The sequence below is a fragment of the Ictidomys tridecemlineatus genome, chromosome 10 (genome assembly GCF_052094955.1).
Source record: "Ictidomys tridecemlineatus isolate mIctTri1 chromosome 10, mIctTri1.hap1, whole genome shotgun sequence".
Lineage (NCBI taxonomy): Eukaryota > Metazoa > Chordata > Mammalia > Rodentia > Sciuridae > Ictidomys > Ictidomys tridecemlineatus.
In genome coordinates this window covers 59,559,648-59,586,178 of record NC_135486.1, presented here as the reverse complement: position 1 = coordinate 59,586,178, position 26,531 = coordinate 59,559,648, and the positions used below count along the sequence as shown (strand labels likewise).

The window sequence follows — 26,531 nt, the reverse complement described above, 5'->3', positions numbered from 1 at the left end:
CGCAGAGCCGCGGGCGCGGCGGGGCGCGGGGCGCGGGGCCCGGGCTAGCGGCGGCGGAGCGAGGCGCTGCGGCGGAGGCGGCCGGTCGCGGGCGGCGGGGCAGCCGCGGCCGCCTGGCATGCTCAGTGAGCGCGGGCGGGGGGCGGGCTCCCGGGGCGGCACCTGCGCGGCCGGGTCCCCGCGGCGGGGGCCGCACGTGGCGGCGGGGCGCCTGCGCGGCGAGGGCGGCGGGCACCGGGGCTCGGCGGGAGGCGGCTGCGCGCTGGGCCGCGCTCGGCCGGCGGAAGTGGGCGGCGGCGCGGACCTCGCGGGCGCGGAGGTTCCGGCGGCGGGAGGTGAGTCCCGGGGCGGGCGAGGGCCGTGGCCGCCGCGCTTGGCTGGCGACACGTGCGCGGGGCAGGGGCGCGGACCCGTGGGCCAGCTGCGGCCACTCTCAACGCCGGGAAGCCCTGGCAGCGGACGGAGCCCGGGGACCCAGGACCCAGATTGCAACCTTGTAGCCGGCTACCTGTGGTGTAGCCTTTCCCAGTCCTGGTTTCCTTCTCTGTAAGCCAGGACGGTAACTCGCCTGGACCTTTTCGAAGGTGTCCACACCAGGGTGCAGCCTGGCGTGCAGAAAGCACTCTTAGGAGCTGCTGTGACTTTCTTTTGGGCTAAGTACCTTCTAGGTTCCCGGTAGGCCTAATTTTCTTGTGTTAAATGTTATGCATGTTGACTTTCTTTTTTCTGTTTATTATAAAGCCTTTCTGCCTTAAACGTCAGTGTTTATCCAGGACACCAAATGTGGGCTTGCTTGAGCGTTCTTCCTTGCCATCAAAGATTGGGTTAGGGTACCTCAGGAAGGCCTTGTTCCTGCCCTGTCCCTGCTTCTAACTGTGAGGTTTGGGTGTGGTCTGTCACTATGAAGTTAGGTAGAGGCCTCATCTGACTACTTGGTAGCTGATCTCATTTTTGTTTCTGTAGTCAGTGTATTTCTATGTATGAAAGACATCTCAGAAGAAAGTCATTTTTTCTTGATTGGTGTTAGCTGAGAGGGGCCTAGGAGTCAGTTGTTAAGCTAGTACTGTTCAGTGCACAGTACTGGCTGTCACATTCCAGCCCCTTCCTCTAGCCATCAGCATCCCCTGTGGGATTGTGCTGCTCTCTCTCTCAGCAAGCGTCTGGTGTGCAGTTTTCGTTCTTGCTCCCCCAGGAAGCCCATGGCCCCATGTGAGATCTGTGGAGCTGCAGGGTCCTGCAGAGAGCTGGGGCCCAGATCCTGCAGCCAGGTAGCCCCAGTTCCCAGGTAGAAACTGTGTGACCTTGGGCAAATTTTATGACTTCTGGGGGGCCTCAGCTTTCCATCTGAAAAAGATTGCCTGCCTCTTAGACTTGTTGCAAGCTTAGAGGAGACACTGAAGCACCAGTGCTTTGTTATCAGTAGGTGTGAGCTCCTAATGGTGGTGTAGGAGACACTCAGTGGTATGGTGTTCCTGGGTTCTGTGGGTAGAGAGAAGAGGTGGCTAGGTTCAGTTGTACACCTCAGTAGGACTTAACTAAACTTGATTAGAGTGCCAGTGTGAGGGTGCCTAGAACCTCTGGAATGGGGAGGTGTGTGGGCTCCTCCTAGATATTAAGGATCTGTCCATGTGGGTAGATCCTCCTTGGTCTGCACGTCAGAACAGGATTTCTTATTCTCCGCAGCAGTGGAAGCAGTAGAGGTTTTTAAGCCTCACATTAACCTTTCAGGAAGGTGGTACCTAGCTACTTCTTGGCCTTGGTTTGGAAGTGGGAAAGACCATGATTACTTGTTCTGGTAACTTTGCATCTATCTAGAGTCTGAAAGGAAATGATGGCTTCCATAGATGGGCTTCCAAAACCATCTGGAAGTGTAAAGAGCACTGACAGAAGGCACAGAGCAGCTGCTGGGCTATCCAGGCAGCTTCTCCCTGAATCGTGCATTCTGTCTGGCATGTCTGATGACTGCCCATAGAAGTCTCCCTCCCAAGAGGATGCCACCCCAGCTTGAGGGCTGTCCTGCACGGTACCTAGGTCACCATCCTGAAAGACAGGGCACTGTATAAGAAAGATGATCAAGGTCAGATAGTTCTTCTGTCTTACCAAATCGGTTGTGTGAAGGAGAAACCAGGAAGGGTTTAGCAACTATTGCTCAGTGCCTCATAGTGCAAGTGTCAGGTACCACTGGGAAAAGCCTGTGCAGGTAGGGGGCAGGGAGCAGTACCATAAGTGATTAGTGGAAAAAGTGCCATCCACCTGCATTGGTTGATGGCTTGGGGCAAGATTTCCAGTAAGAGCATCATGTGGATTCAGGAAGTTTCTATAGTAAATGAGTTGGTGCTTGTGAAGGTGAGGTGCTCTGAAAAGTGGAATTTGACGTTCAGAGTGGTTTAACTGGTCATGGTTACTGGTATTTGAAATGTATGCAAATGCGTAGAGTAAAAGTTTTTCATTAATTAGCATGTTGTTATAAGTATTTTTAAATACTTGTAAACTAATAAATTAGAGATTAAAATTAAGCATTTATCCTTCATCTATAATTCATACAGCTCTTACAGCTGTTAATTTCCATATTTTAAGATGACTAAAAAGATTTCTTTCCACTTCCCATTTGTAAGAGTGAGGCAGACTGAGCCTACCTTTTGGTTGGGCATCCTTCCTTCCTTCCTTCCTGTTTAGACGGGTTGAAGTGTCTTACTGATCCTGTGATGTTTGCAGTGGTAAAGATAGCTCTGTCTTTACAATCAAAATGCCAGCTTAGGGACAGTTTGTGATTAGAAGTGTCATGAGCCAGCATTTTCAGCTCAGGTGCAATGCTTCTATTTCACTGAGTGCGTGCACCTGGAACTCCTTGGTCTGCACGTGTGGCCGCTAGAGTTCGGACACAGCTCCTCAGGTGCAGTGGCCACACATGCTCAGAACCCGCACGGCTGGTGTCTCCCGTGACAACCTGTGTGGACCAAGGATGGACACCTGGGGACTGTTCTGTTCCAGGCTCACTCACGTGGATGTCCTAATGTCACTAAGGCATCTGAAACCTCATGTGCCGCATTTAATTCAACCTTGGGAGCAGTGGTGAGCACAGAAAGCACTCACCGTACACTGAGCACCATGTGTCCTGCCTGCAGTGGTAACAGCACACACCAGCATTTCATCTGTGGCAGACGTAGCCAGAGGTGTATAAATGCCCTGTGTGGACATCACCGTATGCCATGGTAACGAGGCTGTGTATGTGTCAGCTTTTCTGTGTTGTAGAGTCAGTACTTGAGGAGGAATAAAATATATGTGGCCTTTTCATTTTATAGAAATCACAAAAGACCACAAGCTAAAGGGAACCATCAGGAATATCCGGCAAAAGCTGGACAGTGCTCCATTAATTCTTCTCCAAAGGTGAGAAGAACTCTCCTCAGGGTGCACCACCTGCTTGGAGAGAGGGAGGGTAGGAACCCCTGGGGTGAGATGAAGGTGGAGCTGTTGTTTACTCTGGCAGTGTCCAGGAGTGATCTTGGTGGGAGTGCCCCTCCCAGTGGAGAAGGATCTGGGCTGTGGGCAGGGAGCAGGGCAGGAAGTGAGGGAGGGGGAAGGGATCCTGAAGGCCAGGCCTCTTGCTCTCCAGGAGTGCTGGGTAAGGAGGATCTGAAGGTAAGACTCAGTCTTGCATTTGCATCATCCACATGGAAGTGTCTTGCTAGTCTCTTGCTCAGGAGGGTGGCCTGTCTGAAGACTGAGTCTCATGAGGGTGGTGTGATGCTGGGAACATGAAGAGAGTCTGAGGGAGGAAATGCGCCCAGCACAGTCCTGTCAGCCACAAGCTCACCAGGGACAACACAATGCTGAGAGGCAACTTGGGTTGACCAAGAGTCAGAGAGTCAAGGTCATGGTCAGGTGGGACCATCAGGCCAGGCGAGGAGACTGGCGACTATTGAAAACAACCCGGGTGGGGTGCAGAGCATTGTGGTGATCCCAACTACCCGCGATTTCTGGTGGCATCTGCTGTGGTTCTCTGCCTTTGCCTGTGGACACCTTGGGCAGGAGCACAGCTTATATAGCTCAGGTGTGGCTGTCAGCTGGGCAAAAGGGTCTGGGGAAGCCAGCGTGGTTGTGGGATTAGCCTTGCTCAGCGAGCAGGGCCGGCTCCTTACTCTCAGTTCTAGTGGTGTTTCTCAGCCAGGTGAACACACTTATCTAACCATCAGTGCAGCACTCAGTTTTGAGGTCCTACCTAGAATGACCTTTTGACCACTTAGTGGAAAACAAGTGTTAAGCACCTCATGGGCCCTTGATCTCTCATTCAGCCAAAGTACAAAGCGATTTCTCATCTGTTTTAAGCATAAATTTACAGTGGGAAAAATATATTTACTCGGCAACAACAGAAATTACACCCACTAACCATTGGTCAGAGACTCCTGGGAGCTGAGCCAAGGTTTTATTCTGAACCACCTTGCTCAGACTACTGCCTTGTGGAGGATGGGCCTCCATGTGACAGCTTTGTGTGTTTCAGGGACTACATGATGTTCAGCTGGGACATGGTGGCCTGGGGGTGCCTCCTAGACCCCCTCTGTCAGCCACTCACATGTGGACCAGGTGGGAGGGGTTGGCATGCAGTGTGTGGCCAAGCCTGAGGCCCATCATGGGCAGGAGCCAGGGCTCCAGGATTCTAGCCCACATCTCCAAAGTGGTCGCCCAGAGCCACCCGTTGCTTCAGTTGAGGTCATCATGCTGGGAGTCTTGGGGCAACATGGAATGTAGGTGGAGCAATAGGAGAAAAACACACTGTCTGAACCTTCTTTCTGATTTCTAGAAATACAAACCACATAAAGAGAAAGGTGTTTGACATATATTTTGCCTTTAAGGATTATAGTTGAAAGTACAGGAAATTCGAAATTTCAGCAAGGTATGTATAGTTATGTCCAGACCTGGTGTCCTCTGAAGGGGTTTTGTGGCTCCAGGAAACATGAAGTGGGCAGTGGAAAGTGCAGTGCTGGGCGAGTTCTGAGCCTGGAGTGGAGGGTGTCATAAGGAGGTTCTTATCTTATCTGCAGGCATGGACCTGTGGAACGCAGCCTGGGGCTGATTTCTCTGAGGTACCTTCTCATTTATTCCTCTCCAAGTATGGCCTGAGGATCACACCAGCAGGGGCAGTTGCACCTTGGCCCTGGGCTTTAGTCTGCATGGCCAAAGGAGTCACACCAAATGCCTACCCTGAGGTCTGCGACCTCACAGTTGGTCCACACCACCTGCAGAGGGGTCCTCGCCCCAAGTCCTGACATGGATCAGACAGGGTGCCCTTGGGGCAGGTGTTGGCACACTGGCTTCTTGCCCAAATGCAGCCATGCTGCACCGATGGCAGTCTTATGTTTGTCCTTTCAGAATATCTGGCCTTTCCCCTCCTCTACAGATACCCTGTGTTGGACTACCTGCATCTTTGCAGGGTCTGGCCTCCCACTGGTTGGTTGTTCCTGCATCTCTCATGAGCAGGTTGTCCTTGCAGAGGGGTCTGATTAGACTGCTTGGGGACACGCTCCCCCATCAGTAGGAGGTGGCAGTAGGCCACCCGGTAAGCTGTCTGTGTTCAGGAGGGCAGTGGGCTGGTGTGGATGACGAGAAAGCACCCCCCCCCCCACAGCTGCTGTGTGATTCCGAGTCAGAATCTAGTCCAAGGCTGACATCACTGGTGCACACACCCCAGAAGACTCATACAACAAGTTAGGGGCCATAGAGAACCACAGGCACAGTTGCTGACCTCTTGCATCCTAATGTGGTGACTAATGGTCTGTCCTCAAGGTGGATGGGTGATGCTGAGAGTGGGAGGTCACTCCCAAAGCAGCAGAACCATGTCAGCAATTAGGAATGTCAACTGGGGAAGAAAGGGGGGCTTTACAGTAAGACAGCCTCTGTGGGTCATCTGGGCTTCTCCCTGTGCCATCAAGCCACGACCCAGCACCCCCAGTGCTGTTCCTTTCCAGATGTGCTTTGTGTTCCTTGCAGTCCCCTGGAGTGAAATACTAGGTGGCACTGTCTCAGTGCCTGTGGTGTAGCAGTGCTGGCCTCTGCTGCATGGATGTGGGTGTGGGCATGTCTGTCCAGCCTCCCACCTCTCTGCCAGGAGGCCCTGAGAATTGAGCCAGGTGCCTGCAGAGCAACACCAGTCAGCATGGAGGAAGGTTGTGCCGGCCGCAGGGGTCCCAGGGAGCTCCTCACCACAGGCCATGCACTAAGAAATTGTAGATGGATGACAAATTTCTGGAAAAGGTAGAATTTTCAATCTTAAATAATGAGAGCACTCAGGAGAAGGCTGCCACGGTCCATCTGGAAGGCGGACCCAGTGGTGTGGGTCAGAAGCAGGCTCCACATCCTGCAGCCCTGGTTCTCAGGAGCCTGCTGGGGGCGAGGTACCTATGAGGCACTGTAGTGGTGGCCCATGCCCCGATGCTAGAAGCAGGCTACTCCCTGTGCATATTAATGGGGGACCAAGTGCTGTTCGTCCCACTGTCTGGGGTCATTACATGATAGTGAATAAGTTTCCTGCACAGGAGCATTTGTGGCCATGGCAATGCTAGAGGTTCCTTTAGTTCTTGAAAGTAAATTTAATAATGAAGGAAAATAATTCCTCTGCTTGTTCTCTTTGTGTGTGTGTGAGAGAGAGAAAGGGGGGGAGAACCCTGGAATGAGTTCAGACTATTACAGATTATTAAAACATAGTTTGCCCCATACAGCTCATTTCTTGCCACTTTTCTTCCGGCCTGACAAGACCTGAGGCGTTCCACACACTTACTTGCTCTCTAGCAGCTGTGGTACTTTTCAGTGCCTGTGGTTCAGTTTGTACAGAAGTGATTTGTTTCGCATGAAAGCACACTGTCTTGACCCTTGCTGTGGTGCTAGCAGGGCTTCCTGACCAGTTCTGGGTTTTGTGTCTTGGGTTCTGCGCTGCCTCTGCCCATGTTTAGTGATCTTGCTGCTTGTTCACACCTCTCAGGGCAGGCGGGGAGGAGACAGGCCTGGCCCGTTGCCTGTCAACTGCTCTGATGTGGGGTCCTGGGTCTGACTGAAATCATGGTGTTGGGGTGGCCTATGGGTCTGTTGTGCTGCTGTTCCCACTTCCACGACTGATGTTGGCGATATGATCATGGGAAACCTATGAAGGGGAGGAGCATGCAGTAGGCAGCTGGCTTAGGCTATGCTTGTGGCCACATGGCCAGTCTTCCTGGCCCCAGCTGATCTCTGGTGCTGTGGCCCGTCGCCCTTACAGTCCCACCTGTGCTTCCCCCATGAAGGTCATGAAACGTGTGCGCACGGAGCAGCTCCAGACGGCAGTGTCCTGCTACCTCAAACGCCGGCAGTACGTGGACTCCGATGGCCCCCTGAAGCAAAGCCTGCGACTGTCACAGAGTGCAGAGGAGATGGCGGCCAACCTCTCAGGTGATGCTGGGCCCCTGCAGCTGGCCTAGAGCCGGGCTCCTCTGCTTGTAAATGCTTTACCTGTACCTGCTGGTCTGTACAGCCTCTTTGCCCCCCACTCCAAGACCCTGAGGGCCAGGTCCCCTCCACTGGCGAGAAGTGTTTTGTAGGGTGAATGAGCACTTTTGAGGACAGTGGTTTTTAAAAGATCTTTCTGTGTACAACCAGAGACTTGGAATGTTGTGCTCTATTTGTGTACAATGAATTGAAATGCATCTGTTGTCATGTATAATTAAGTAGAACAAATTTCAAAAAATGGAGGAAAAAATCAACCTCAACAACTTAGTGAGACCCTAAGCAACTTAGTGAGACCTTGTCTCTAAATAGGGGATGTGGCTCAGTGGTTAAGTGCCCCTATACCAAATCCCCAGTACAGAAAAACAAACAAACTTAACTAATATACAAAACCATAAAAGTTGTGCGTATTAATGGGGGACCAAGTGCTGTTCTGTAATGTTTAGGGCTGGGGTGTAGCTCAGTGGTAGAACACTTATGTAGCATGCATAAAAAAGTCTTATTGTTCTGAAATCAGGTTCTGTAGAAAAACCTGTCCTCCACCTGGAATAGCAAGTGGTGATTGCTCAGTCAATTTGAGTTTAGGCTTCTCTGTGATGCGACTTTCTCGGCTGAGTCCCTGCACAGTGCTGGGGCTGGGGGTGTGGGCCAAGGGCCTGGTGGCTATGTGGAGGTGGAGCAGGAGCAGCACCTTCTCTCTCTCTTCCTGGACTTTTACTCTTACAGACCCCATCCCCACCTTCCATCCCTGCTCCCCTCACTCTGCTGTCAGCGCCTGGCCTCCCTGCTTCGAGGGTGGGTTGACTTTGCTACAGGAAGGAGATGGGATGGTGAAACCCAAGGACATCCTCAGGCAGGTTTCTCGCTCCCTCTGAGGCTCTCTCGGGCTCAGGGATCTTTAGACTGTCATCCTGGACAAGATGGAGCCAGGTGCTGGTGTGGTGCAGGTTAAGGGGCCTGGTCTCCTGGAGCAGCCCGAGTTGCCCTCTCCTGTGGCTGTGGTACAGGTGATGGAGAGCAGACAGTGCAGCCTGATTCTAGCCTGAGATAAGAGGAGAGTGCTGTTTGGGAAAGGAGAACTAAACATGTAGTAGTGGAAAGGAGAACTTGGCAGAGGACTGAAAATCAAGGAGGCCTCCAAGGAAGTGAAAAGACCCCCCACTGCCTGCACCACTACATGCTGTAGCATGGGAAACTCATAGACCCGGCATTTCTAGATGTGCCTTAGCAACGTGACAGGCTGTCCTCTTCCCTCTCATGGGTCCTGTGCTCTCTGCCTTTTTATTCCTCTGCCCTTAAAGTAGAGTATCAGGAGGGAGGGGGCAGATAGGTCAGCAGCACAGTGGTGGCCACCTATGGACTGCCTGTGCCACTGGGACAGCCCAGCACCTTCCCTGGCCCTCCACCTGTCCTGCTATTAATCTCCTTCCTGCCTTTCTCTTTTCCTCCTCAGTCCAGTCTGAATCTGGTTGTGCCAACATAGTGTCTGCAGCCCCTTGCCAGGCAGAGCCCCAGCAGTATGAAGTACAGTTCGGACGGCTGAGGAATTTTCTCACTGGTGAGTGCTCAGTTGTGGGAACCTTTCCTAAGATAGAGCAGTACAAATTTTTCTCGGAGCTTGTCATATAGTGGGCACAGTGTTGGGACTGTGTGCAGACAAGCCTCGTGGAATTGACAAGGGAGTTGAAGTTCTTGAGGCTAAAGTTCACAGAGGCCAGAAGAGAGCTCAGGTGCTTGTTCTGTCTTGCCACAGCCCTCAGCACAGGGATGTGATGTGTGCTGAGTAGCTTGAAGCAGAAGTCCAGCATGGGGAACGCCCCTAGGTATTGTGCCAGTCACAGCACGTCTTGAGGTGGTCTCTGTCCTGTGTTTCCAAAAGTGGGAGACTGTAGTCCTCCTGAATCAGCAGGGGCTGGATGCTCCCTGGGACAAGTGACCTCTGTAATGCAAGTCGATAGACCGGTATTCCATCTGCTCCTTTATCACCATGAGGTCAACTCAATGTAGCCACTGTTGAAAAACCAGTCACTTAACCTGTCTGGGACAGAGGCAGTTGAAGGCTGAACCTACGCGTCCCTACAACCTTAGGTGCCTGGTGCCCTTGAGGTGCTAGGAGGTGGCAGCAGAGAAAGCGGTGAGCAGCTGGTGTCATCTGTCATGTAACTTCTGTGCAGAGCCCCTTGTAGAAAGTAGGAGCCTGCTCCACCCTTGAACCACCTTTGGTTTAAAACTTGGAGTGTTTTTTTTTTTTTTTTTTTTTTTTTTAAGTGCTAGGGATTGAACTCAGGGGCACTGGCCCACTGAGCCACATCCCCAGCTCTATTTTGTATTTTATTGAGAGACAGATTTCACTGAGTTGCTTAGTGCCTCGATTTTGCTGAGTCTGTCTTTGAACTCGTGATCCTCCTGCCTCGGCCTCCTGAGCATTACTGGCTTGTGCCACCGCGCCTGGCACTTGTTCTATTTTTATTTGAACGATCCACGTGTTAATAATTTTTAATGCGCAACTAATAAAAAAAATAATAATAATAATTTTTAATGGTAACGATGTGTTTGAGGAGACCCACAAATAAAATGATGCCCCTGGATGTATATATGCGTAGATTATCCTAGTTTTCTTTGCATAATTTACGTACACCCTAAAAGCCCTAGGACCAACAAATCTGGCCACTACCTCTGTCACTGTGCCCATGGCTGTCACTTCCCAAGCCTCCCACTCCTCCACATCTTCTGTGGGTGCTGGCATGAATGACACCTGCCCTAGGCAGCCTCCTCTGATGACCCCAATAAGCACGTTCTGCTGTGGGCCCACGCCTCAGTATAGTCATCCTGGCTTGGCATGAGCTGGCACTATTGCTCTTCCGCAGGGAGATAGGGGTGGAAGAAGGCACACGCTGGTCGGAGGCCAGGTGCCCCCTATGGAGAGGAGCTCATCAGAGTGAAAACGTCACTCAGGAATAGGGTCTATGGTGGGAGTGCCTCACCCTCCCCAGGTCCTGCATCTCTGCAGGACTTGCTGGAGGTCAGGCAGGATTGGGGCTTCTGTTCCTGTAGTTGGTACATAAAGCTCATTGCAAATTGCAGTAGTTAAAGAAGCATCAGAATCTGCATCAGCTGGATTCCCAAAAAAGCAGAACTAACAGGACATGCAGAGAGGATGCGTCTCAGGCAGTGCTAGGGGTCCAGCGACAGCTGGAGTGTGATCAGAATTCCTTCCTGGAGCACCTGGGTTCTTTTCTATTGAGGCCTTCACTCACGTTGTGGAGGGCTGTTGCTTGAAGTCTGTTTAGCCGTTAAGTCGGCTGACTTAGAAGCTACTTGCTTGTGAAAAATGCCTCCACAGCAGCAGTCTAGAATAATGTCTGACCAAACGTTCGGTGCCGTGGCTCAGCCAGCTGGACACACAGATTCACTCCACCTCGCACCTGTGTGGTGTGTGTGGCCTCCAGCATGCTCCCTCTCTAGAGAAGCAGCCTTTCAAGAGCTAAGCAGGAGAAACAGGAGGTGGGGACAGTCACATGCCTGCAGCTGGCCACAGCCTGTGGGCTGAGCCAGGCCTGTTGCCAGGAGGGGCTATGCTAAGCAAGCTCCACCTGCACTGGGCTGTGGTTTTCACAGGCTGATGGGACAACCTCACAGAGAGACACAGGATGACTTCAGCCACATGGTCTTCCTTGCCCTACGTGGGGCAGCTATCCAGCTCCCCTGGGCAGTGGTGCTGTGTCCTGACCAGCCAGAGGCTCTGAGCTTCACCTGTGGGCCAGCAGCACAGTGGTCAGGCATCTCGCCCCGGGCAATGGGGGCATTTGTTGTCATTGTAGATAGTGGTCTCTCTGTGAAGGAGGGGACGGCTGCCTACACCACATCTGGCACTGTTCCCTGTCTCTTGGGAGGTGGACATTCGGAGGGAACTGTGGAGATTGCTGTTGCCAGGTGAGGCAGGTGGATTCTCCCACTCAGCATGCCTGCTTGTGCCAAGGAAAGGCCTGCAGGGCACGGTGCTGAGTTGGAGTGCTGTGTGATCTGTCTTCACAGGGACAGACGTTATGCTGCATGTGACCCTAACACCTGCCGTGTCTGTACAAACCCAGACTCACTGCAGATGAGGACAAATAAAGTAGTCAGCAGAGCTCAAAGTACAGCAAGCAGCTGGATTTTACTGCCGTTGTGCCTGTGTCCATGTGGTCCTGGTGGCCGTGCAGCCATACTGCTGCCCTACTTTCTCGCTTTGCTGCCCAGCCTGACAGCATGAGCACTTAGTATCTCACAACTCTGGTCTCGTTATCCTGTGAAAGTTTTATTTAACCTTCTTAGTCATGTAGTGTCCCAGTAGTAAGTCTCAGTGTCTCAGTAGTAAAGTGAGTGGTGTGGTCCTAATGGCATCAGAGTGTCTTCATTTGTAAATTACCATTGAAAAAGTATTAGATTTTATGGCACACATCCCAGTGACCCGGGAGGTTGGGCAGGAGGATTGAAGTTCAAAGCCAGCCTCAGCATCTCTGTAAAACCCTGTCTCAAAACAAAAAGGGTTCAATTCCTAGTGCTGAAAAGAAAAGAATTATATTTTAACAAGCAATGTCTATATGAGGATGCATGTTGAGGGCCACAGCGTGGCATTCTGCCAGAAGGGAGTGGTTGAGAGGTGAAGCCAGTGAGCCATTGAGATGTTGATGGTTATGTTAAGCTGTGTATTCAGTTGTATATAGACCCGCCTCAGGCCCACCTCAGGTGCAGGCTACTTTGGAGTTCTCACAGGGATTCCTGGGGAGTTTGGGAAGGCCCGCTTGGGGGGTGGGGGGAGTTCGGAAATAAAGTTTGTTCCTGCTTGAGTGGCTCTCGTGATTTGTGCCCAGCCAGACTGTGGCATTTGGTGGCCCGTACAGGAACACCTGAAGCTTGGAGGTAAGTGAAATTGTTTGCCCCTTGGGGCTGGGGATGTGGCTCAAGCGGTAGCGCGCTCGCCTGGCATGCGTGCGGCCCAGGTTCGATCCTCAGCACCACATACCAACAAAGATGTTGTGTCCGCCAACTAAAAATAAATAAATGTTAAAATATTCTCTCCTCTCCTCTCTCACTCTCTCTTTAAAAAAAAAAAAGAAAAGAAAAGAAATTGCTCGCCCCTGAGGGAAGGCGAGAGAATGGTAACCATTTAAAGATTCTTCTTTTGTTTTGTTTCACTTTGGTTTTAAGTTGCCAGTCCCTGGAGATGGGTGGGACGGAAAAACTCAGAGGCAAATAGTTTTTCTGAGGAAAAACTATTTGCCTCTGAGGAACAAACAGATAGGCAGAAAGGACGGATGGACATTTCAGGAGGATAGAAAGGCGATATAATGAATTTTTGTTTCATTTTGTCTCAGTTTTGTTTTGCATTATCTTAATGAGGGGTATCTTCGTCATGGAAATATGGAATTAAAAATTAATAAGAACAAAACCGAAAGGGCGTTAAGTAAAGTGCTAGAGGAAGGAGGCATCTCAGTAAAATCAAGAACAGTTAGGGCATACGTCAAGACGACACAAAGCTGTAGCCCATGGTTCATTAAAGAGGGGTTGTTAAATATATCACAGTGGAACCATCATGGTGAAGATTTTAAAAAGATACAAAAGGAAAGCCCAGGAACTCTGCCAGTTGGCACATTACCATTATGAACATTGGTACAACCTTGTTTGCTTAGTCTAGGAGAAGACACTTTAAATCAAGTAAAAGAGGAAGTCTCTCGAGTTAGACAGGGGAAAAAAGTTTAGAGAAGGAGGGGCTATCTGGAGAGAAGTTACAATGGGAAGTTGCTACTAACACCTTTCTATCACCAGAGGGCTACTAAAACCTTTCTATCACCAGAGGGCGTAAGTGTCCAACCAACAGCTCCACCTATGGAGACAACATATGCTGAGTGGCCCTCAACACACACACACCACCACCCCCTAGTTGATAGATGGGATCCCGAGCAGGACCTCAAAGATTAGCGTGCCCTGTATTAGAGACGGACAGCAGGGGTCTATATACAACTAAATACATAGCTTAACTTAACCATCAACATCTCAATGGCTCGCTAGAGTCACCTCTCAACCACTCCCTTCTAGCAGAATGCCATGCTTCATCCCGACTGGGCTGTGGCCCTCAACAGATGCAGATGGGTGGTTTTGGGTATAGGTTGATTCACATGTTGGATGCCCACTGAGTAGTGCTCTGACCTCAGTCCAGCTGTGTGCAGCTAGAGTGCTTGGGGAAGAGGAGCTGGAGACCCATTTGCTCCCCAGAACTTCTTGCCACGTGGCCATGTAAGTGTTGAATGAACTTGTGTTCATTGTTTTTAAGGTGATTGCCATCCATTTAGAATTCATTCTCCCAAAAATACATTTAGAGCCCTCTGTGAGACGTGGGCCTCTGGGGGATACTTTGCCCTAAGCCCGGGCATGTCCTCACACTCTGGGCCAGGCTGGGCCCTAGGGCCCTTGCTTTTCCTTCCTCCACCAGAAAAACTTTGAAGTCCAGAGTTCCACTGGGCTGCCGCATCAAGGCGCAGTTGGTGGAGAAGCAGTGTGGCAGGGCTCCCCAGCTGGGTCACCTTGTCTACGCGTGCTGCATCTTGAAAGCCCTCTCTCTTTCTCATTGCAGATTCTGATTCCCAGCACAGCCATGAAGTGATGCCCCTCCTCTACCCCCTCTTCGTCTACCTCCATCTCAACCTGGTCCAGAACAGCCCTAAGAGCACAGTGGAGAGTTTCTACAGCCGCTTTCATGGGATGTTCCTGCAGAACGCAGGCCAGAAAGAGGTTATTGAGCAGCTGCAGACCACACGGACGGTCCAGGACGTCCTGTCCGACTCCAGGCTCCGCGCATTCCTAGACAACAAGTACGTGGTCCGCCTGCCGGAAGACAGCTACAACTACCTGGTGCGCTACCTCCAGAGTGACAACAACACCGCACTGTGCAGGGTGCTGGCCGTCCACATCCACCTGGATGTGCAACCTGCCAAGAGGACAGACTACCAGCTCTACGCCAGTGGCGGCCCCCGTGGTGAGAGCGGTAGCCTGGAGCCCCCAGATGTGCCCAGCCCTCTCTTACAGAATGAGGCCGCCCTGGAGGTCCTGCAGGACAGCATCAAGCGTGTGAAGGACGGGCCTCCCTCCCTCACCACCATCTGCTTCTATGCCTTCTACAACACGGAGCAACTGCTCAACACCGCTGAGGTCTCCCCCGACAGCAGGCTGCTAGCTGCCGGGTTTGACAACTCCTGCATCAAGCTCTGGAGTCTGCGGTCCAAGAAGTTGAAGGCGGAGCCCCACCAGGTGGACACATCTCGTATCCGCCTGGCTTGTGACACTCTGGAGGAGGAGGTAGGAGCACCACTCCCCGCATGTCCTTCCTGACTGCTAGTATCTGCCACACCTGGCAGAGCTCCCAGAGAGCAGACACCCCTGCTCCCGTCATGCACAGAGCCAGTCTCATGCCACGTGCCTTAGCCACCAAGTCCTGCCCATTCCCAGCCCAAGATTAGATGCCATTTCTCATAGTATTATGTAGCACTGTTAATCAGAGGTCAGTACCTACCCCTTCTGAAAGGTCGATGCCACCCGTGAGCGTCATTGAATACCTATTGCCGAAACTGGATGAGGCTGCGTCTGGGTGACCCTGAGCGTGTGTGGCAGTGCATGTGGGCTGCGGGGCCAGGTCTGTACTTGTGCTGGGTAGCATCTCTCTCACAAGGCAGTACTGCTGTAGACACCACAGCACAGTAGAACATGGCATGGAGGGGTCCACCCTCTGACCCAGGCAGAGCCTACCTGCCCCTCAGGCAATATGGCAGCTGTGGCCAAGCTGTTACTGCTTTGAGTTGGTGGTGAAAGGCCCAGGGCCAAGGTCCTGATCACCATCATCACTGCCTTAGGAGAGCATGGGACAGGGTGGTGTTGTCCAGTCATCACTGACCCAGGTGGCATGGCCTCAAAGTGCCTGGGTGGGAGTTTTGCACAACGTGGAGAGACTTAGCAGAGAAGTCAGTCTGGGCACGTAGAGTGCTATCAAAGACGTCAAGACCTCCTGGGCACCTCGGGAGCCCGCTCCCGGCCATGAGGTTCTGAGGCAGTGCAGCAGTCTCCCGCCAAGAAGGGACTGGACCCCACGCTGCTCCCTGGTCTGCAGTGCCCTTAGAATTTGAGTTTTCAGACTTCCTCCATTGGAGCAGTTCCAGCTGCTGTTCACCTAGAGCTGAGAACCACTGCCCTCCACCACTTGAGGGTTTTGTTTTTTTTTTTTTTAAGAGAATTTAGCCTTTATTTTATTTATTTATTTGTTTTTATGTGGTGCAGAGGATTGAACCCTCTGCCTCACACATGCTAAATAAGCACTCCACCACTGAGCTACAACCCCAGCCCGTGACTTAAGTTTTCTGTAAAGGAAAAAGAAAAACATTCCTGTGGAGCTTGGTGATGCAGGCTTTGTCACAAATCTGGTATTCGAAATTAACATAAAGGACAATGACTTGTGGGTTTTTAGGAGTCAGAGGATGTGTGTTTGAGGTCCAGGTTTAAAGATTAGTGCGAGAGACTCCAGGAATAGGCAGGAATGATGGGTGATTGCAGCTGGGGTGGGGCAGGAAGCCCGTACCTGAGCTGGGGCTGGGCTGCAGCAGTGGGAAGGAAGTGGTGTAGGGCAGAGCCTAGTTGTCAGGTGATAGGCAAGTGGGAGAGCAGGAGGGCACTCTGGGACACAGTGGGGTGTGTTGTCCACGTGCCCACCTTTACCGAAGGTGCTGCAGACGCTGCCTCTGCTTCACTGGGCTCAAGTGCCTCTAGCCAAGGAGCTGATGCTGAGGGCTTCCTGCTTGAGTTTTTGCACTCCACCTATTTGTCACGGTAGTTTGGGGAAGTGTCTGGTTTCTAACCAGGAGCATCTTGGGAGAAGCCAAGAATGATTTTGTTCTGGTAGTTGTTTTTTAATATTTCTCCAGTGAGAACTTGGACTTGGCTTTCTCCTTTTAGAATTTATAATTAAAAGTAAGGCTTGTACTATAGGGGTCTCCAGCTCACATGCCCTTGGAAGCCAACAAGTAAAAGTCAAGGTGAAGCCCTGAAGCTGTAGATAGGTAATAAGAAGCAAGAGAAAACCATGGAAACCAGGTTACAAAGCCAGCACGCAGCCTCTGCTTTGCTCTTTCTGACGCAGTCATTGTTGCATGAATTAGTGGACTTGAGGTTCTGACGACAGGCCTGAAAGTGTCCCGACCTAGCAGTCCCGTTTCTGTGTGTATACCAGGGGAGGTAAAAACGTAAATCCTCCGAGAACTGATGTAAGAACCTTCATAGCTTTGTTCACGGCAGCCAAAGAAAGAGACACAGGGCATGGCTACCCCACTAGGAAAGCCAGGGCACCACAAACCTGCAAGATGAGCCTGAAAGGCTCGTCTCGTGTGAAAGAAATGGCCAGTGGGGAGAAGCATGTTCCCATCTCCCCGTGATAGGAGCTTGGAGCTTGGCAGTCACATGGGAGATGTTGTGCAGGGTTGCTGGCACACAGGACCAGTTGACCATGCAAGGCAGGGTTTCTAGATGAGGCCTTGACAGTCTTGGCAGGTAGTGGTGATGGCCACATGTGCACAGAGCCCTGGTGCTCTATTTTTCAGAAATGTGGATCTGACGGTCTAGGTTCTCAGCTTAGAGGTTGACAGCAGGACTAGTGTGCAGCCTGGTTCCAGGTGCTTCCCAGCAAGCACAAGGCCCTGGCTTCAACCCCTCGTACCACAAGAAAATTCTAAATAACGATCATCATAATAAGACAATAACCAAAACTCTCATGTGTGTGTCAATCGTCTCTAGGCAAAAAGGGTCTCATGACAATCTGCAGCACTGGCCCATTCCTCGGTTCCCCACTTGGCAGTGCCCGCGTGACTGTGAAACTGTACGATTGGCCAGGCAGGGTCTGCTCCCCAGGGCCATGTGCCCAGGGTAAGACCTCTGCTCTCTGAGACCTCCATTCTCTGCCTGTGTTCCATGCGACACCAGGCAGAACCACGCCTGCCTCTAGCCCTTGCTGGCCACAGGGCAAGGCTGCAGACTCCAGGCTGGGGTTGCCAGCATAGCACTTCTGCACAGTCCTTCAGGCCTGGGGACTCCTGCTCTGCCCCACCGTCCTTGAATTTGAAAAGTAAAGAGGTCAGAGTTGCAGTCAGCCCTGTAATTTATACCTGAAACTGTCCCTTAGGTCTGCAGTGGGCACATGATATGAGCCCTATACATTGAGTGGTCTAAATAGCTGCTTTAAAAAAGGAAAAAGTGTCAGAATCCATTTTAACAGTATTTTATTTGATCCAGCATGAACAGAATGTCATAGTCCAATTGTGTTGGCATCATGAAGCCATCAGTGAAACAGTGGTCTCTTCCCATTCTAGTCTCCGGAGCCACGAGCCACGGGCACATGTAGGCATCATTGCTGCCGCAGGTCAGGCAGCCATGGACTCTTGTTTGGTGGGCTTGCCCCATCTCACTCCTCACAGGCCCCACCACAGATGATGCTGCCGGCTGCAGTGCAGACCCCAGGAATGCGTCTGCCCCAGGAGACATAAGTGTGAGTCATGGCCCCATTGCCAGTGCAGGATTAGGCAGCCTGGGCAGCTATGGCCTAGGAGGGGCCAGCAATCCACAGCCCCCAGTGCCTGAGACGATGTGAGGGCCCACCATGCTTGGTCCCTTAACCTTTAGATCTCCATCTGTTGTGAAGTTCCCAGTGTGCATAGTGTAGCTGATTATTATATGAAAAACTACAAGCTGACACTTGTGCTTGGGGTGCATGCCTGTTTACTGTGGGGTGCTGTGTCAACACTTTTGGGAGCCAGAGCCCCACCACTTGGGGCCGTGGTCCTGGCAGAGGGCTGACAGTGATGGCTGGCAGGCATGTTCTGGTGCCTAGTTCCTGGCCTCTGCAGTCAGGCAGACGTGTATCCAGGCCTGGGGCAGGCTGCCCAGTGCCTGCGCATTGTCTCTTAGGCATATGCTCAGTGCCCAATGAGGTGGAGACCCTCATGCCTTAGCCTACAGTCCATTCCCAAGGGTCTTTGCTCATATGCCCAGGGTCTCCTTTGGTTCTACAGTCCTCAGCGACTTCCTTAGCAGGGCAATGAGTCATGCTTGGAATTTCTAAGTGTTGCTGTAACCCCTTGAGAGAGGAAATTACTGATATTCTGGGCAGCCCTTGGTAAAACACTGAGCTCCCAAGAGCTGATGTGTTTTTAAACTGGAGTGTCTGCAGTTGCCATTGGAGCATTCTTGGACACCAGTGTTTATTCTTTAGTGGAGATGTTCATTTCCACTTTCAAGTAGGAAAAAGAGCATCCTAAAAAACGCTTCTCAGGGTTGTGGCTCAGTGAGAGCACTTGCCTAGCATGTGTGAGGCGCTGGGTTCAATTCCCAGTACCATGTAAAGCCTTGAAGCAGGCTGTTCTCCGAGCATCGGGGCGGCCATCTCCTCTCCATCCTTGGACCGGGATGTGGCAGGGGATCCTGATGCTGACAGCTGCCCTCCTTGCCTCACACAGCCAGGCTTTGTTTTGGCTAAAGCCTCCTGAGTTGTGCCTGAGCCCTGAGGCAAGGCTTATGTGCTCCGGGTGCTTCCTCATCACTGACTCCCAGAGGCGGCAGAGCATAGGGAGCATAAAGCAGCCAGGGCTGATGAGGAGACAGTGTGTGGAGAGGGCCCTAAGGGCTGCCTCTGGATCAGACTTTGAGATGCGCAGCTGCTCTTACCCAGGAGTGAGCTGGGCTCAGTGCTCTTAGCAGGGACCCTGCTTCCCCCCCCATCCCCCCCTCCCTCCCCCGCCCCTGGCTGCAAGACCAGTTACTTGGTTAGTTGATAAGTGGTGAGAGCCACTCATCATCCCATCCCTGGCTGCCCTTCAGGGTCACAGCTTCGTCTCCCAGGAGCCCTGCGCGCTGCCTTTTCCTCTCCTGATCCTACGAGACCACTAACCGCCCTCTCGTATGTGTTTCCTTTCCTGCCACCCCCATGCCCAGGACACTGAGGACGAGGGCATGGGCACAGAGATGAAGACGCTGCGGGGCCACTGCGGACCTGTATACAGCACGCGCTTCCTCGCAGATGGCTCAGGGCTGCTCTCTTGCTCTGAAGATATGTCCATCCGATACTGGGACCTGGGCAGCTTCAGCAACACTGTGCTGTACCAAGGGCATGCCTACCCAGTGTGGGACTTAGACGTCAGCCCCTATAGCCTGTACTTTGCCAGTGGGTCCCACGACCGCACCGCCAGGCTGTGGTCACTGGATCGGACGTACCCCCTGAGGATATACGCAGGTCACCTGGCAGATGTGGACTGTGTCAAGTTCCACCCAAACTCCAACTACCTGGCCACAGGCTCGACCGACAAAACTGTCCGGCTATGGAGCGCCCAGCAGGGGAACTCTGTGCGGCTCTTCACAGGCCACCGCGGGCCCGTGCTGGCTGTTGCCTTCTCTCCCAATGGGAAGTACTTGGCCTCCGCAGGCGAGGACCAGCGGTTGAAGCTGTGGGACTTGGCGTCTGGGACCCTCTTCAAGGAGCTGAGAGGCCACACGGACAGCATCACCAGCCTCGCCTTCAGCCCAGACAGCGGCCTGGTGGCCTCTGCCTCCATGGACAACTCTGTGCGCGTCTGGGACATCAGGAGCGCCTGCGGCAGTGCGCCTGCCGACGGCTCCTCCAGTGAGCTGGTGGGTGTGTACACGGGGCCCATGAGCAGTGTCCTGGGTGTGCAGTTCATGGCCTGCAACCTCCTCCTGGTGACGGGGATCACACAGGAAAATCAGGAGCATTAGCCTTTTACCTTGGTTAGGGTGGACTGAGCCGTGGCAGAGGCCTCTGGCTGCAGCAGTGGACATGTGGAGACCGAATCACTGATGGACTGTGACAGAGCCCCTCCCTTCCTGCTGGGCCCCGACCACGCTGCAGGCCCATGGGGCTCTTGGGGGGGGCAGAGCATTGGTGCCCGAGTATGGGCTGAGGACTGGCCCGCTCCCAGGGCGGCTGCTGGCCTTGAGGACCCCCAGGACCTCCTGCACCTCCCTCTCCTCCCCGACTGACCTGCCTTCTCCTGCCCTCAGGCTGCAGAGTGCCCACAGCAGCGGCACAGTGTCACTTGGGCTACCCTTCGCTTCTGGGGGGCTCCTTTTGGAGACTGGGGTGGGGCCTGGGGAGGGCTCATCCTGGCAGAGTCTTTCCTTTTCCTTCATGACAGAGAACCAGGATTTTTTTTATTATTGTTATTATAATTATTATTATTATTATTATTATTATTATTGAGAAGAGGAAACTAGCACTGGCAGAGGGGCCCTTCTCTGCTTTTATCTTTCAGGTTTGACTCCTCGCACTGGCTGTGATCCTGGGAATTTTAAGGTTCAGGGAACTCAGAGAAGCTGGCAGCACAGTGTGTTGGGAGAAGGGAAGTCTCTGTGTGGCCTGGTGGTGCCAGGGACCCATTTCTGGAAGCAGGTGAGGGCGCTGAGCGCTGGCTCTGTAGTGGCCCTGGGAAGGGAAAGTCCTTTTCTCAGCTGCACTTTTGTCAGAAATTCTCCCCTAAAAAGAAAGATGATGGTGGGCTGGTGTGACTTGGCAGCAGACCGCTTGCCTAGCAGGCGTGAGGCCCCAGGTTTAGTCCCCAGCACCAGATAAAAAAGATTATGATAAAAAACAATTTGGAATAAGTCACAAGACATGAAGTCTCCAAAGGACTGTTTGTCAAGGTAGCCCTCAGCGTCTTCCTCCCACGGTGGCCACGTTGCGCTGACCTGCCTTGTTTTGTCGCGCCCGCCCTGAGGGCATGCCAAGCCCAGCTATGCTGAGGGTAAAGCAAGTTCCGACGTGTGGGAAAAGGGTTAAATATTTCTGTTTTCTGAAAAGAGTTATTTTGTATTTTGTTTTCTATTAAAATGTATTTAGTTTCAACAAACAGTGTCTCCTCTTTTTGGCCTCGGCAAGGCAGGTGGCAGCCAGGACAGTCCCAGGCACGGCATCGTATCTGTTCTTGGGTTCTTTGGGGTTCACATCAGGTGCAGTTGCTCTCGGCCTTTGCCTGGATTGCTGGTGGCATTCCGCACTGTCCGCATCCTGCGAGGCACATATTCTACCACCTGTGGAGTCATTGGGAAAGCCCTCCTTCCAGCTCCTTGAAAGACCCTCTGAAGATCTGTAAGGAGCATAAGAACCAGGTCATTTCATAAACTTGAACTTATAGACAATTCTGGATAAAGACTTTTTTTTTAAGAGGTTTCTAAACGATGCCAAAATTGAAACCGATGCTAGTAAGCCCTGATGGAGTAGATGCCCTGTGGTCAGAGGCTGGAGGCCCTGTTGCCTAGAGTTGTCTCAAATCAGCCTCATTTGGTAGAGAATAATGTAGTTCCTTCTCTATGCCTTGAGACATGATTCCTATGTTGAGACTTTCATAAAGTAGTACAGGTAAGTGAAATCATAAGGCTAGTTTCAGCTTTAAAAAAGTAGTGTACTTTGAAATGACACCAAGAATTGCCAAAAATTTTGTAGGAAGACAGGAATGTTATTCCTGTTTTTTAGCTTGACCTGCACTGCTAATACCTAGTGCTGTGATTCCTGAAGCCTGTCTGAGACATCAGGAGCATTCTGCGCAGCGCAGCCCTCAGGCTGCCCTCATGTGCTCTGTGGGGAGAGCTGGAGGCTCCAGCAGATTCTGAGTGACAGAGATCTTGGGGGTATCTGTGGCTGAATTATTCTCAGAGGTGAAGTATCACTCTGTAGGAAGATTTTGTATAATTTTACCAATGCAGAATCTCCTGGTCAAGCACACAAGCCACTAGGGCTGGTCAGGCTTCTCATCACCAGCACAACTAGTCCTGTGATGGGTTTGGGCTTTCAGGACCTGCAGAATGAGCCTGGCTCCCTTCTCTAGTGAACTCGCATTAACATTGGGTGATTGACTTTACAGATTGCCCTTCATAACTTCCCCAAACTTGTGCAAGTATTAAAAGGGGGCTGTGAGGGGCTGGGGATGTGGCTCAAGTGGTAGCGCTCTCGCCTGGCATGCGTGAGGCCCTGGATTCGATTCTCGGGACCACATTAAAATAAAAAATAAAGATATTGTGTCCATCTAAAACTAAAAAATAAAATATTGAAAAAAGTGTGTGTGTGTGTCTACCTTGGTGCCTATACAAGGTCACCCTCCAGAGTGTGCCTTCTCCCTCAGCAGCACCCAGGGAATGGTGGGGAGGAAGTGTTCAGGAGCTGTTATGTTATATCCTGTTATGAACTAAAATGGGAGCCTGGCAAGGTGTGCTTCCCTCCCAGGTGTCCTGGTGATCTTAGGAGGATAGTCCTGGACATAGAAATAAAAGTCCTTTAAGCTGGGTGTGGTGGCCAAGCCTGTGATCCCAGAGACTCAGGAGGCTGAGGCAGGAGGATTGCAAGTTCTCAGCAACTTGCTAAGTTCCTGTTTCAAAAAGTGAAAAGGACTGAGGGTGCAGCTCAGTGGTTGAGGGCTCTTGGGTTAATCCCTAGAATCAAACAAATGAAATTAAAAGCCTTCCAAAAAGGGAATCTGTAAATATGATGCATCTCTGCAATGTGTGCCAGGGAGTGTCAGGACAAGAGCCTCAGAGTGCTGTTTTAATTTAGCAGAAGACCTCCTGAAAGGAAAAGGGGAAATCAAGGGAGCCTGAGAGCAGCACAGGAGCAGCCATCATGTGCTCAGAGCCCCACGTGTGCAAACACCAGGATTCCTCCTTTCATGTCTTGATTCATTTGTTAAAATGCCCTGGTTACATTAAAAACGATGGGATATGCAGATGTAATATTGCACTACCCAGGTTGGTATTCGATAGAAGATGCACACCTGTGCTGGCCACACCAACCAGTGCCCCAGAGGCCTCCCCTGTGCCGGCCACGCCAGGCAGCCTCTTCAACACCCATGTTGCCCAGGCAACTCAAACTACTTGTGGGAATCAGGTTTCCATCCCAGAATGTCCAATGCACATGTTCTTGTCAGGGTGACTCACTGAAGGACAACTTACCTGTGGGTAAACATTTCCTAAGAGAAGTGTCTTCACGTAGTTACGTGTGTTTCTGCTAGCACCGGATGTGTTAGCTGATGGCGATGCAGAGGTCAGCAAAGCCCAGGTGGCCTCTGCCTTGTGCTTACAGTGCCTGCAGGAACCTGATTCCACAAGTACAAGCTGACTGGAAGACCGGCCCACCGTGGATCTGGAAAGGCTTCTGGGGAAGTACAACTCGGCAGGAGGCCAAAAGCAGCCGGGGAGCAAGCTGAACACAGGCCAGGAAGAGGAGTCTAGCTTTTGTCCTTGGGATGAGGCCACCGAGATGCTACAGGACAGGGCCTGGTGCTGTCCAGTGTCCACCTTGGTGTGGCCAGGGATTCTGCTCCAGCATGGGGATGATTCTGTAGTGTTCCCTGAGCCTGTCGGAGCCAAGCCCTTAGCACAGATGATGGGGACTCCAACAGCCTGCAAAGATGTGGATCCTGCTGCCAGTCAGCAGGGATCTTGGGTGTCAATGTTGCCCCCAGAGCCTCCAGCAAGCCTGAGGTCCTGGCTGACTGCAGCCCCAGAGGGGCCTTGAGGCAGGAAAGCCCAGCAGAAGCCCGACGATTCCTGCCCAGAGAGGACTGTGACATGAGGACTTCCTTAAGCCAGGGAAGTTCCTTAAGCCAGGGAAGTTCCAGGTAACTCGTCCCGCAGTGGGTAAGCGCCCCACCTACCCTGCCTCACAGCTACTCTTCCAGACAATGAAAGGATTGCTGATTGTTTTAAGGGGCTTGCTGTAAGGGGCCCAGGTTGGAGGGTGTAAGAGTGAGGCAAGGAGGTGGTGATGGGCTACTGGCCACGGTAGACCTGCGATCATGCCAGCCCTCCAGGGACAGGCTTGCTAGACTTCCTGTGCACTGGACAGCAGGAGAAGAGGAGGACAAATGATGGCCTGGGATTTCTGGCATAAGCATCATCTGTTTTTGGTTTTGATGCTGGGTGGTGCCTAGGGCCTGCACATGCTGAGCACTCCACCACTGAGCTGCACCTGCACCACTTACCCCAACCAACACTAGTGGCAGAGGAAGAGGATGTGATGTGAGAAAGGATCCAGGGTCTGGTGTTGTGTTTTGTGGGGAGTTCTTGGTGGTTTTTTTGTATGAGATTTTTGTGTTTGTTTGGTCCTGGAGATTGAATCCAGGGTGCTTTACCACTGAGTCACACTCCAGCCCATTTTACTTACTTGAGTCAGGGTCTCACTAAGTTGCTGAGTTTGGCCTTGAACTTGTGATCCTCCTGCCTTAGGCTCCTGAGTCCCTATGATCACAGACATGCAGCACCATGCCCGGCTTGTTTTGTTTTTTTGAGACAGGGTCTTAACGTTACCCAGGAGTGTATTGTACCCCAGAGTTTGAGAGACCCTCCTCCTCAGCCTCCCAAGTAGCTGGGTCTACAGGTGTACACCACTGCACCCCCCTTGGGTTAGTGTTGGCTTCCTCAATTTGAGGTGCTTATGAGAGAACCCAGCCAATGTCCTGTGGGTGGTTGGACGGAGGTGCCTGGAGCCCGGGGGAGGACTGGATGGACTCCAAGTGGTTTCTAGGTGGAGGATTTTACTGGTTCACATACTGGCAAGTCTGGAGGCCCACCTGTTCTGTAGTGGCTCTGTGCTCTGTGGCTGGCTTTGCCCATGGTTGCAAGGGGGCTCCTGGGACCACCTAGGGGAGACACCCTGCTCCATGGCTAGTGGCACTGGGCACCACTATCACCATCCTCACTCTAGGATCCCATATGAAGCTCCCAGAAACCCTTTGACTTCCCTTGACTTAGGTCTGCCCATCAGAGGCCCACCCCAGTAACATCCCTGCTGCCAGTTGGGAAGGTGAACATCAGGTTGCTGCAGGAGTGGTTGGAAGGCCCTTGGACTTGGAAACTTTATGTGGCTGAAGATAAAAGCATGGGTGAGGTGAGCCTGGCTGTGCGTGGAAACTCTCCAGGGTGCAGGGTGAGGTGAGCCTGGCTGTGTTTGGAAGCTCTCCAGAGTGTAGGAATGAGGTGAGCCTGGCTGTGCCTGGAAACTCTCCAGGATGCAGGGGTGAGAAGGTGAGCCTGGCTGTGCCTGGAAGCTCTCCAGGGTGCAGGAATGAGGTGAGCCTGGCTGTGCCTGGAAACTCTCCAAGGTACAGGGGTGAGAAGGTGAGCCTGGCTGTGTCTGGAAACTCTCCAAGGTGCAGGGGTGAGGTGAGCCTGGCTGTGCCTGGAAGCTCTCCAGGGTGCAGAGGTGAGGTGAGCCTGGCTGTGCCTGGAAACTCTCCAAGGGGTAGGGGTGAGGTGAGCCTGGCTGTGCCTGGAAGCTCTCCAGGGTGCAGAGGTGAGGTGAGCCTGGCTGTGCCTGGAAACTCTCCAAGGTGCAGGGGTGAGAAGGAGCAAGCCACAAAGAAGGTAGGGGGAGTCCCTGGGCTGCTCTGCTCAGAACACACCTGTGAGTGTCAGGAGTATCCCTTGGATCTGGGGGCTGACCATTTGTACTGCAGTGGGTAACAAGTCCTGGGCTGGGTGGGCAAGTGGGAAGGCAGTGGAACCCCCACTCAGACATGTCATTTGTAACAGGTGACACAGAAGCTCAGGAGGCAGCTCTGTTCCCAGCCCCTGGAGGCAGAGGCAGAGCAGCCTGGGAGCTCAGGAGTTCAAGACCAGCCTTGCCAGTCCAACAAGACCCCTTCAGAAAGGAGAAAGGAAAGATTTGTTAATGACAGTTACTAAGATAACTGGTTATCTATAAGGAAAACAATGAGCCTGAACCCACCTCATTATACACTACAAAATCAACTGTCAGAAAATCTTTGCTAGCTACTTTTCCGACAGGGGATTAATACCTGGAATATATAAAAAACTCAAAAAACTTAGGATCAGAAAAAACAACCCAATCAATAAATGATCAAGTGAACTAAACAGACATTTCTCAAAAGGAAAAATACAGATGGCTGGGCATGGCAGCACATACCTGTAATCCCAGCAACTTGGGAGGCTGAGGCAGGAGGATTGCAAGTGAGAGACCAGCCTCAGCA

At 52.2% G+C, this 26,531-nt stretch overlaps 1 protein-coding gene across 6 annotated transcripts; it reads left to right on the top strand.

Moving 5' to 3' along the window:
- Nucleotides 1-14: 14 nt before the first annotated feature.
- On the top strand, nt 15-21,401 carry Taf5l (TATA-box binding protein associated factor 5 like). 6 transcript variants are annotated; one of them, XM_078023022.1, is made up of 5 exons: nt 15-125; nt 7,272-7,416; nt 8,924-9,028; nt 14,084-14,805; nt 19,474-21,401. In XM_078023022.1, exons 2-5 carry the CDS (start codon nt 7,275-7,277, stop codon nt 20,269-20,271), a joined length of 1,767 nt encoding a protein of 588 aa, XP_077879148.1. In that variant the 5' UTR covers nt 15-125; nt 7,272-7,274; the 3' UTR covers nt 20,272-21,401. The 6 variants fall into 6 exon arrangements, with proteins under 6 accessions (XP_077879148.1, XP_077879149.1, XP_040132987.1 ...); XM_078023023.1 differs by lacking the exon at nt 15-125 and adding an exon at nt 214-335; XM_040277053.2 differs by lacking the exon at nt 15-125 and adding an exon at nt 344-675.
- The last annotated feature ends 5,130 nt before the right edge of the window (nt 21,402-26,531 follow it).